General features: G+C 41.7%; 2 protein-coding genes across 2 annotated transcripts; both read left to right on the forward strand.

Moving 5' to 3' along the window:
• Positions 1-1,202: 1,202 nt before the first annotated feature.
• H1-4 (H1.4 linker histone, cluster member) lies at positions 1,203-11,904 on the forward strand. The gene is made up of 2 exons (XM_036868037.1): positions 1,203-3,476; positions 11,511-11,904. Exon 1 carries the CDS (start codon positions 1,257-1,259, stop codon positions 1,914-1,916), a length of 660 nt encoding a protein of 219 aa, XP_036723932.1. The 5' UTR covers positions 1,203-1,256; the 3' UTR covers positions 1,917-3,476; positions 11,511-11,904.
• LOC118903222 (histone H2B type 1-M) lies at positions 3,059-10,403 on the forward strand. The gene is made up of 2 exons (XM_036868049.1): positions 3,059-3,476; positions 10,382-10,403. The coding sequence occupies exon 1, from the start codon at positions 3,087-3,089 to the stop codon at positions 3,465-3,467; it is 381 nt and encodes a 126-aa protein (XP_036723944.1). The 5' UTR covers positions 3,059-3,086; the 3' UTR covers positions 3,468-3,476; positions 10,382-10,403.
• Positions 11,905-12,401: the final 497 nt, after the last annotated feature.

Raw genomic sequence — 12,401 nt, forward strand, 5'->3', positions numbered from 1 at the left:
TCCCTCAAAGCTCTGCTTCCGAGCTGGAAATCTGAACTTCTCATTCGATCCTACACGGAACTTGTTTTCTTTTTGATGGAGCTCCGGGAAGCATAGGGCCATAATCTTCATGAGTGAAGCCATATTTGCTGTGTGGACTAGTCATTCATCAGTTATTCAGTGATAACAGGGTCTGGGTTTCTCCAGTAAAGGGAATAGATATGTTATAATCTACAGTTTCCATTTAGTTCCCCTTATGATCAACGCTTGAATTCCAATTCTATAGAGTATATTTCTATTTGATCCTGAAGCATTTGCCAAAAGAACTCAGCAAGACTGCAAACAAATTCTTCCAAGTGCACCTCCGCTTCCAGTGACTTCACAGAAAACATCTGCGTGTTATTTGAAAATTAATCCTTTTCCATCTGTGTATCCTGTGTTTTGGACTCCCTTTCCTTCCCAAATATCCTGAATTCAAGGTATCTAAACTCATGGAGCAGTTGTCCAGAGGAGAAGCAACCGCCCCTCCCCCAACCCCTGGGAGCAGACAGGAAAAGAAATATCCTAAGGAATTGTTTAAAAACCCAGACGCAGCAGACAGAAATAAAACCATGGCTGCATACGTTGATGTCCCAGGGGTCCAACATTTAACCTCATATGGGCAATAATTTGTTTAGCATTAAACTAAACCAGTTTGATGAACTCAAATGCCCTCGGCTCAATAGGCAGGACTCTCAGAGGAGCCTGTGTTACTTCCCTCACTTAAGTGCAGATTTGTAATAAAAATCCTAATGCCAGTTACATGCTTTTTGGACCTATAAGAACCTAACCACTTGGAGAATCATATTTGAGAGGTCAGAAAACTCCACAGTTAAAGATCGGTTTATAATTTACGAAGAAAATAGAAAGTTTTGTTTCTCTGAGTTGAAATTTGACAAGCACGGCGGGAAATATTGCTGGGTTTTGGCATAAGGTTTTGTGCTTTCCTCATAATTTGAGACCTGAGTGAAGCCTGAGACTTCGGGGATCATTTTCTGGGAAAAATCGGGCAATTCAGTGCAGAGAATTTTGATATTTTTGGCATTTTTTGAGGTGTAACAAACACAACTCGGGATCCGAGAGGACACTCTGAGGCTGCCAGCGAGGCGGGCTGGACAGCGCACCAATCACGGTGCAGCTCCGCCCTATATAAACGGGCGGGCGCAGCGGCGCGGCCCGAGTCCCGGCCAGTGCCTCTGCTTCCGGCTCGAATTGCTTTCCCAACACCCGCCTTCAACATGTCCGAGACTGCGCCCGCCGCGCCTGCTGCACCGGCCCCTGCCGAGAAGACGCCGGTGAAAAAGAAGGCCCGTAAGGCTGCAGGTGCCGCAAAGCGCAAGGCGTCCGGGCCCCCGGTGTCCGAGCTCATCACCAAGGCTGTCGCCGCTTCCAAGGAGCGCAGCGGCGTGTCTTTGGCTGCGCTCAAGAAGGCGCTGGCGGCCGCGGGGTACGATGTGGAGAAGAATAACAGTCGCATCAAGCTGGGTCTCAAGAGCCTGGTGAGCAAGGGCACTTTGGTACAGACCAAGGGCACCGGCGCCTCGGGTTCTTTCAAGCTCAACAAGAGGGCGGCCACCGGGGAGGCTAAGCCCAAAGCCAAGAAGGCGGGCGCGGCCAAGCCCAAGAAGCCCGCAGGAGGAGCTAAGAAGCCCAAGAAGGCGACGGGGGCGGCCACCCCCAAGAAGAGCGCCAAGAAGACCCCAAAGAAGGCGAAGAAGCCTGTCGCCGCTGCAGGAGCCAAAAAAGCAAAGAGTCCGAAAAAAGCGAAAGCAGCCAAGCCGAAGAAGGCGCCTAAGAGCCCAGCGAAAGCTAAGGCGGTGAAACCCAAGGCGGCTAAACCTAAGCCCGCCAAACCTAAGGCAGCCAAGCCAAAGAAGGCAGCAGCCAAGAAGAAATAGGAAGTTCCTTTGGCCTAAGGCTTAGAAGCTCGACACAACCCAAAGGCTCTTTTCAGAGCCACCCAAAGATATCAGGAAAAGAGCTGTTGGCACATTATTAAGGGGGCGTGGCTGGGAGAAAAAGGCAGCAAGTGAGGGGCAGTCCTCCCCAGGGTGGGTCTTGATGGCAGCGGCTGTAGTACAACGTGACAGTCCCTTTAGGAAACTGGTAATAGCGTGATTAGACTGACCAGGGAACAGGCCTGAGCGTAAGCATCTTGTTTTAGGCTCCAGGGTGCGGAGGGATTGGAGATCGCTGGTTGGAAGTTGGCCCCCACTTCGCCCCAAAGGGTGCGGTAAGGGAGAGCACAAACTTAGGGGCAGGAACTCTCCCCCCAGTATACCAGGCACTACGTTCTGTAGGTGTCTGGAGACCACTAAAGTGAAATTTAAATGTTTACTCCATTGCCTGAAAGATGGTTTATCATTTAATGAGCCACTTGCATTTTCTTTGGTTAACAAGGACATGCCGACAGGCAAAATTGGCATGTTTGCGGGAAAAATACTCCCAGGTATTTTAAGCATCATGGTTTTTTAATAAGTAACGAAAATCATCAGGACTTATGATGGAGAGCGAAGAGGTTAAGGATTGTGAACTTCTAAGAGAGTGACCCAGCCCAGCACGTTATGTGCAGGTGGGGGTTACTTATTGGTTAGCTGCCCAGGGCGCGGGGTAATGCGTTTATCGAGCTTGTCCACCAGCCCCAGCTGGACATTAACACGGCGACTAGTTGCGGGGCCCGGACCAATGCACGAAGTTACCCGGAGGAAAAGAGAAGTTGCTTTCAGTTACAAACTTAAAGCTAGCGTGTTGTCACTTCCTTTCATCTACTTGCTGTGAAATATACTGTGCAGGTGCTTCAAAAGGCTATTTGTACTAGCTATGGGTAGTCTAGTCTAGGCCCCTCTGATTGGGTCAAAGCACACTAACTAAACAGCCAATGAAAAGGTAGACCTGCTAGTATCATTTACATTCCTGTTTGTGACGCCACAATAAAATTAATCCAATCATGAGCGAAATCTTACTAACCTAATTTGAATACCGCATCTATAAGTAAATGTGGCCTCAGCGGGGGGCGATTTTTTTCCCAGGTGTGTGTTAGCGTTAGTGTTCGAATTTTTAACGCTACAATGCCTGAACCCACCAAGTCCGCTCCGGCCCCGAAGAAGGGCTCCAAGAAGGCGGTAACCAAGGCGCAGAAGAAAGATGGCAAGAAGCGCAAGCGCAGTCGCAAGGAGAGTTACTCCGTGTACGTGTACAAGGTGCTGAAGCAGGTCCACCCAGACACCGGTATCTCGTCCAAGGCCATGGGCATCATGAACTCGTTCGTCAACGACATCTTCGAGCGCATCGCGGGCGAGGCGTCGCGCTTGGCGCATTATAACAAGCGCTCGACCATCACGTCCAGAGAGATCCAGACGGCCGTGCGCCTGCTGCTGCCCGGGGAGCTGGCCAAGCACGCCGTGTCTGAGGGCACCAAGGCTGTCACCAAGTACACCAGCTCCAAGTAAACTTGCCAAGTAAGCGTCTTTACACCTAACCCCAAAGGCTCTTTTAAGAGCCACGCATGCTTTCAGCAGATGAGTTGTAATCCTTTCATTCCAAAGGCTATTTTCGGATGTCTCCTGCCAAATTTAAAGCTTCGCTACTGTTCTTTAATATTCTAATACAGTCGCGTTGAAAATACTTAAGAGGAACTTAGAAAATAACAATATGTGCCGTTAATTGCGCGCTCACTATGGGCAAGTACATTTCTATAGGACCATGATACCACATAACCAGATATCAGTTTGCACTGAAAATGCCATTTCAAGTGTACAGCTTTCCTCTTCGTGCGTAGGTCTCCAAGTTGATCCTGAGGTTGATCCAGAATTTGGCGATGACCCCTTACCCAGAGCACGAAAGAGCATGCTCTGATAACTTCATTCTGCTCAGAGCTTTTCCATTTCTCTTTCCCTTTTTTAAAAAAACCATATAGACATGTATTTCTGGAAAAAAATGCTGAAGAAAATGGGAGTTTTCACTGAAATGTTACACAGGTTTTTCTGGTTTTCTTGCTTTGTAATTGGTGCAGTTTCTGCTTGAGGCTCTGAGCAGCGGGTGGGGGAGGGAGAGGAGGAGCCTACACTATCCTAAACGCACCGAGGAAAGGGAAAGGGAAGCCTTCAAACCCTGTCAGCTACTATATCTTCTTTCCCAGAAAGTCACATTTAATATATAGTCCTTTGGGGGCAGCATTCAGCTTTAAAGTCCTCTGGGTCACAAGAGGGAAGCACAGTACTCAATCAGTTAAGGCGCCTGATTAAGGTCTGAGGCCCCATTTTCAGCACCCTCTCCGCTTTCCCGGATGTCCCCGAGCGTCAAAGATGGAGAGGAAGTAGAATGAGAAGGAAAGCCCTTTCTGGCAGGATGTGGCTTTTGCTGCACTAGGTAGGATAGGGGTAAGGGTTTTCACTGCTGCGGAATAGATTTTGTCGGGAAGATAAATCTCTGAAAAGAGGTTCAGAGGGGCCGGGAGGGAGTGGCCGGGAGGAAAGGAATCAATGGTCAGAGATCACCAAGAAAATTGCCAGGTAGATGAGGCTGGGCTGGGAATGAAGTGCTGGTTGAGATGGAAAATTTAGGTGGAGGGTATTGTTGACTGAGGGAGGAATGAATTTAGAAACTCTAGGGTTCTCACGATCTCCCAAAGAAACAGGGATTCATGGATTATGGGGATAGATTTTACATAATATGGCAAGCTGGGTACTTGGATGAACGATTAAAATCCAGAATAATATTTTTTTTAATTTATAAAAGTAACGAAGAGCAACCACAAAAGTAAGGAACTCTCGGTCCCAGGGGCTTGGGCCACGTGAAACCCCAAGCACCACAGCTGACTTCACCCAAACCTGCGCTTCGTTTTTTAGGATGTTATGTGATGCCTGGCCATGGTGGAGAGCATGATAAGAACACTTTCCCAGTGAAGGTGAGACACCAGACCAAAATGAACTAGAAATAAACACACAAACACACCATAGATGATGGCAAAGAGTCTGCCCTAAACCTTGGTGCTGAGTAGATTCCACTGCTGAGAATTTGGACTACAAGCCAGACTTCATACTTAACTTGTTTCAGCTTTAGTACCACAAGGATTCAAGACACCCAGGCTGAGAATTTAATTTAGGGATATCCCAAACTGGTTTGGTGCCCCTGAGCACCTGGTAAAAGCAAATACAAATCCTCTCTGGAAGAATAAGCTTCATTTTAGGCCTCAATAAATCTTCACAGATAAATATCCAAGAAAATGAATTAGCAGCTTCACAACCAAAATTAACCAAACACACCATGAAACAAGGCACCATGACCAAGAGCAATAGACAATGAAAACAAAAGCACAAATTAACAGATACAGACTTCAAGTGACTAACTTTAATATCTTAAAAAAAAAAATATGTGCGGGATTAAGAGAATACAAAGAATTATCACATAGATTTGAAAAAAACAAATAGAAATTCTAGAAATATATATACATTTATTTCCAGAATTTCTATTTGTTTTCTATAGAAACAAATGTTACTATTCTATAATACATTATATATATAATTATATATAATATATATAAATATAATATAAACATAAATTTATATAATACATATAAAATTATATATATAACAAATTATATATGTACATATAAAATTATAACAGAACTGAAATTAAAAGCTTGCTGGATGATTTTTTTTTTAATTTAATTTATTTATTTATGGCTGTGTTGGGTCCTCGTCTCTGTGCGAGGGCTTTCTCTAGTTGTGGCAAGCGGGGGCCACTCTTCATCGCGATGCGCGGGCCTCTCACTATCGCGGCCTCCCTTGTTGCGGAGCACAGGCTCCAGACGCGCAGGCTCAGCAATTGTGGCTTACGGGCCCAGTTGCTCCGCGGCATGCGGGATCCTCCCAGACCAGGGCTCGAACCCGTGTCCCCTGCATTGGCAGGCAGACTCTCAACCACTGCACCAACAGGGAAGCCCTGGATGATTTTAATAGCCAACTGGACCCAGCTGAAGAATTTTCATGAATTATATAACCAGATGACAAGGAATTATCCAAAATGAAAAGAGAGGAATGTCAAAGTGAGTTTAAGAGATCTGGAATTAGTAGTAAAATTGTCTGGCATGCATCTAATCACAGTAGCAGGACACGCAGAAAATGATGCAGATGTGAGATTTAAATGATCATGGCTGACAGTTTTTTAGAATTGATGGATTACTCATACAATGAAAAATAAATGTAGTGAAAAATGATACAACAGAAAGGGTTACTGTGTGACACTAAACTAAGCCATATACATTCTTACAACAAATATAATGCTGATTTTCATAGGGTTGTGCCTTCTAATCCGTGTGGACACATGGCATCAGACCAAAGCACTGTTTGAAATTCTTGGGGGGAGGGGACTTGAGTGATTGATTATTTGCATGCATTTTGTATCTAGCTAAAAATTCTGTTAATGCTAATCCATATTTAATGGACTATCTTGATTTTCATTGCATATAATACTATCATTAGCAAATAAAAAATCTTTGATATTCTTTCCAATAACAATTTCTCTTAATCTCTTTTATCTTGTTATTGTGTTAACTAAAATCACAAACTGTTTCATATTAGACATGCTATTAGATGTCACCATCTTTTTCCTCCTTTTCATGGAAATAGCTTTGGTAGTTCATTATTTATAATAATACCTGTGTGTGTGTGAGAGAGTAGTCTTTATTGTATTGACGTAGTTTCCTTTTAATTCTTTTTTAAGAGTTTTTATTAGGAATGATTTATGAAGTTTTGTCATCTGATGAAATAATGTCCTTTTTCTCCTTTAACCTTTTGCAATAAAGTACATGTAGATTTTCTAATGTTAATCCATGCTTCCAGTCCTAGGACAAATCTTATTTGGTCATGTTGTATTATTATCTTAAATAATGGCTGGATAAATTTTAATATTTTACATGGATTTAAAAAATCTCTACTATTCATACATAAAATCATTCTATGATTTTCTCTTTTGGGTTTACCTTCATCAGATTTTGTCCTTAAGGTTATGGTAGCTTCATAAACTTCACTGTAGGGCTCTCCTTTATTACTTACTGCTGTATAATAAATTATCCCCCAACTGAGCAGCTTAAATCAATGAACATTTATTATCTCATTCAGTTTCTGTGATCAGGAATCCAGAAGTGACTTAGCTGGGTGGTTATGACTCAGGGTCTCTCGGGAGGTTGAAGTCAAGATGTAAGCATAGGCTGCAGTCATCTGGAGCATAGGCTCCAGACTGTAGCTGGAGGATTCCCTTCCAAGATGGCTTGAATGCCATCTTGGATGCCAGACAAGTTCCTGGTGGCTGGTGGCAGGAGGAACTCTGCTCCTTGCCACATGGACCTCTCTGGAGGGCTAAATGACTGTCTTCAAAACACGGTAGCTGTTATCCCACAGAAAGAGAAATTATAGAGAGAAAGAGAGAGTGTCAGGAATGCCTTCTGCGACCTAGTTTCGAACATCACACACTGATGTTTCTGCCACTTTCTATTCATTAGAAGCAAGTCACTTAAACCTAGCATATATTCAGAAGGGGAATTAGAATCCACTTTTGAGGTAAGGATATTTTAAAAATTTGTGGACATATTTTAAAACCACCACATCATTCTTTTTATGCTTTAAATACTTGAATGTAAAAAGTATTTTTGCTTTAAAGATTAGATAGAAATAAGTTGTAAAATCACCTGAACTTAATACCTTTATACTTAGATTTTTAGGAATTCCAGCAACCTAGACTATAATAGACCACTATCCACAGAGACAAAGTCAATAAAACTCCCACATGTTGTCCTGACGGACTTTTCTCTGAGATTGTAAAGGACAAAATAGCGGCCTCTGCAGTTAAATAAAACATTCTCTCAGCACATAGCAGGTACTTTTTAAAATATTGAATGAATTGAATTTATTCATCTGAGAAATCCTAAACTGCAATCAGGAAAGCAAATCTCTGGTGCACGATTGTTTTGGAATGTCCAACAAACTAATACGTTTGGTCTTTTTGAAAAAGAAAACAAAGAAGAAAATAAATATAGTAAAAAATTAAAATTTCAGAAAATACTGTGGCCTATGAAAATAGGAGAAAATAGGGCTTCCCTGGTGGCGCAATGGTTGGGAGTCCGCCTGCCGGTGCAGGGCACACGGGTTCGAGCCCTGGTCCGGGAAGATCCCACATGCCACAGAGCAACTAGGCCCATGCGCCACAACTGCTGAGCCTGCGCTCTACAGCCCGCGAGCCACAACTGCTGAAGCCCGCGCGCTTAGAGCTGGTGCTCCGCAACGGGAGAAGCCACCGGAATGAGAAGCCCCCGCACGGCAAGGAAGACCCAACACAGCCAAAAATAAATAAATTCAAATAAAAAAGAAAATAGGAGAAAATAATAATATAGAAAATAGTAATGAAATTTAAAATTGACAAGAAATTAAAGGTAACATAAAAATTTATTTAAAATATAGGAGTGAAGATTGATGATGAGTAAAAAAATACAATGTTTAAAGTGTAAGGTAACAGATTAAGAGTCTGCAGAAACTCTGTAAAAGAAGAAACTAAACTGAAGAATTCAGTTATGAAGGTTTATAAGGAGATTCTTGATGTGTGTCAAAATGTCCTAGCAAATTGTACCATGGCAGTAGTTAGCATATTTATTTATAAATCAATTTATTTAAGAGATAGTCATTGAATGTGTCTGGGCTAGTCACTGGCATGGGCACTGGAGATACAAAGAGAAATAAGGTTGTCCTTGACTTCCAGGAGCCCTCAGTTTTGTAAGATCGTCAAGGAAGCTTACAGTTAACTGCTTTCATTTCCCTTTATCTTTCACTAAGGCCCAAACAAGTGTTTATCACTCTTTGGAAATCTGCAGTTAGGTGAATAGACTTAGGCTCATGTGGGAACTACCAAATTCATTAAATTAAGGCAAAAAAAATCATCCTAATTTTTGAGTGATAAAAAAATATAGTAATATTAATACCATTGTGGGACTTCCCTGCTGGCGCAGTGGATAAGACTCCACGCTCCCAGTGCAGGGGGACTGGGTTCGATCCCTGGTCAGGGAACTAGGTCCCACATGCATGCCACAACTAAGGAGCCTGTGTGCTGCAACTAAGGAGCCAACAAGTCACAACTAAGGAGCCCACCTGCCACAACAAAGACCTGGTGTAACCAAATAAATAAATATTAAAAACATAAAAACTGCATATAAAAATAATAATAATACCATTTTGACATAGTGCAAAGCTAAGAACGGTCCATAAGGCTGCACTCACACATCTGACACCAACTTCAGGGTTCAGAGGTCTCTCCAAAACTACCCTCAGATTAGATAATTTATTAGAAGGACTCACAGAAATCACTAAAAGCTATTATACTCAAGGTTAGGGTTTATTATAGCAAAAGAACACAAAGCAAAATCAGCAAAGGGAAGAGACACATGGAGCATAATCTAGGAGGGTTCCAAACTCAGAGCTTCCGGTAACCCTTTCCCAGTGGAGTCATGGAGTGTTAACAACACCTTCCTGCAACAATGTGTGACAACACAATATGTATTGCCAACTAGGGAAACTCACCCAAGCCTTGGTGTCCAGACTGGATCTTTAGTATCCAGTTCCTCTGGATCGAGTACAGATATGGCATGGCCCAAAGCACCCATCATAAATGATCCTATTACACTATCCAGTGTAGCTCAATGCCTCCTGGTAAACAAAGATAATTCTTATCATGCAGGACATTCCAAGGGCCTACAGATCACATTTCAGCAAAGGGCAAAGGCCATACCTCCTTGGATAAGGTTAATTCTGAACAAAGTCATAAGAAAAACTATATTTTTACAATTTTGAATTAGATATCTATCGACTGTAACTTGAGTTCTACAACTATTTGCTTTTTATGATTGTTCTGTCACATATTTTTGCATACTTAGATCAACTGTGAACCCAGAAATTATAAGGAGGTTTCTTTTGGAAGACTAATTTTTGTACTTTATTCAGATGAACAACTTCAGCAGTAGTCTCGATTCATACTCCCAACTTCGCTCCAAACCCTAGCTGCAGGAAAAGAAGACTCAGGAGAGGTAGAGTTCAACTTTGGGAAAAGTTTGGGGAAAGTTTCATGTTGGTGGCATGAGCATTTAGTGCTAAATAGAAGAAAAGGCTCCTTTTCTTGACATGAAAAGCAGTATTTGAGTGGCTCTTCCTTTCATAAACCATGAAATTTGCCATCATGCACAGGGAAAAGTAATTGTAGAAAACTAAAGGAGTTATGCTTTAGAATTTTGTTTAAAAGTTTTAACAGTGAATGTTAAGCTGTATTTCGTAAATACAAAACAACAGAAATATCACAGCCAAATTATGGCTATTTTTTTTAGGAAAGAAGGAGGAGGAGCATGGGGAAAAGAAGAAAGGTGAGAGAAAATGAGGACTCAGAAAAAGAATGGAAGAAGCAAACTACTACAAAAAGGAGAGAAAGGGCCTAGTGACCAAAGAGAAGCCTATAAAAGACTGTGATAGGAGAGAGGCAGTGGGTGGACAGACTTAGTCATGTATTTGGTATTTCAGCTGGGTATAATACCTGTTACATAACTGAAATATTCTTCACATTTCTTGGGTTTTAGGTTGAGTGGATTAATCAAAATGGTATCATATCTGGGAGACTTTTCTGATCAGCAGATGTAAAATGGTACCTCCCTATCCCATTTTTTACTTTCCTCCATTCATTCTTCTTTGTTTTACTTAGTACTTATTGACATAAATTTGTTTATTATTTGTTTCTGCTCCCCATTCTCAAGACTGTAAGCTCATTGGAGCAGGGTTAGTCTTTTTTGCTACTGACTCCCTAATGCCTTGACTGTTTCAGACACAGAGTAGGCTCTCAGTAACCATTTGCAGCACGAAATAATTAATTAATTAATTAAAATACACATACGTCTACAACAACAGGAATAGAGGCCAGATCTGGTTGCTGAAATGGTTCAGTTGAATGAGTGACTCAGCCTTTCTGGGTCTCACTTTCTTCATCTATACAAGGAGAATAATAATAATGCATTACTTCTTAGAGTTATTTTAAGGATTGAGATAATTTGTGTAAAGCTCTTAAAACAGTTATAGTCATTTCGTAAGCAGTTAGCAGTTGTTAGCAATTGTTATATTTTCCTTAATCTCTGAATTAAAATGAAAATCAGAGTGACTCTTCAGGTCAAAAACTAAAGGGAGAGAATATAAGCTTTTAAACTATTTGAATTCCATCCCAGTAAGGGTAGTTGGGAGATTTGAAACAAAGATTATATTATTGAGAAATATCTCTTGACTGAGCATGGTTTGAGTCATTACCTGTTAATGCTCATAATGACTAAAGTGTAGGTAACTCTGGAGCAGAGACTCCTCATAGCACATTATACAAGCGTATGTAAACAGAACCCTCTTCTTTGTATAGCAGATATTAATGTTGATGGCAAAATGGCACCTAACATATAAACCTTTTTTTATTTCTTCAATCAGGGGAGAGATATAAGTGCAGAGAAGAAATGAATGCAAACAGTAACTGAAAATGAGAATCTGGCCATAGAAGTTATGAAGTATGATGTCTGACCTGCCTGAGATGATAGATTAGTGTGTATATCCCACCAAAATCCTACCCATTCTGATTTGCTGCACACTGACTTATCAAAAGGAGATCACTACCTGAGTGGAAGAGCCTAAACAAGGTGTTTTATCTTTTTCATTTTATTTTTATTTACATTATAAAAATAGAATTTACTTCTGTTACAGGCGTAATTACTGGGAACTCATTATTTACCGTGGACTACCTTTGCTGGGGGAAGTCTGAAAGGATGGCAAAACATTTGTAAATGAGATGCTATATTTAATAAACTCTATGGATAATTGAAATTCCGCTTTCATTGTTGATTCAAATTCTTCTCCTAAGCGCTCCCCTTTCTGGACAGACAATTTATTGATATTTCAGTTTATTTTCTGGCATTAAGTCCTGAGTGGGTAAGACCTAAGAACTGTTTTGGCTTTGTTAACGATCTCGAAGGTAAAAACTTAGTTTAGCTAAGCTGACATTTAAAAGGTCACCTTCAACATCTGAATTAAGGGGAACACATTACTTCTCACCTGAAGGATTTTTTTCTTTTTTTTTGGCCGCGCCTCGCGGCTTGCGGGGTCTTAGTTCCCCAATCAGGGACTGAACCCGCGCCCTCGGCAGTGAAAGCGCGAAGCTCTAAACACTGGACTGCCAGGGAATTCCCTTGAGGGATTTTTAAAAACAGATTGCTGGGCCCCACCTCACAGTTTCTGATTCACTAGACCTGGAGTAGGATCCAGTAATTTGCATTTCTAAATTATCAAGGTGGTGCTGATGCTGCTGGTCAGGGATCACACCTGGAG

The sequence above is a fragment of the Balaenoptera musculus genome, chromosome 11, assembly GCF_009873245.2.
Source record: "Balaenoptera musculus isolate JJ_BM4_2016_0621 chromosome 11, mBalMus1.pri.v3, whole genome shotgun sequence".
NCBI lineage: Eukaryota > Metazoa > Chordata > Mammalia > Artiodactyla > Balaenopteridae > Balaenoptera > Balaenoptera musculus.

What these genes read in the sequence shown, in the direction of transcription:
- LOC118903222 (XM_036868049.1), top strand. Translation starts at nt 3,087, where the DNA reads ATGCCTGAACCCACCAAGTCCGCTCCGGCCCCGAAGAAGGGCTCCAAG.
- H1-4 (XM_036868037.1), top strand. Translation starts at nt 1,257, where the DNA reads ATGTCCGAGACTGCGCCCGCCGCGCCTGCTGCACCGGCCCCTGCCGAG.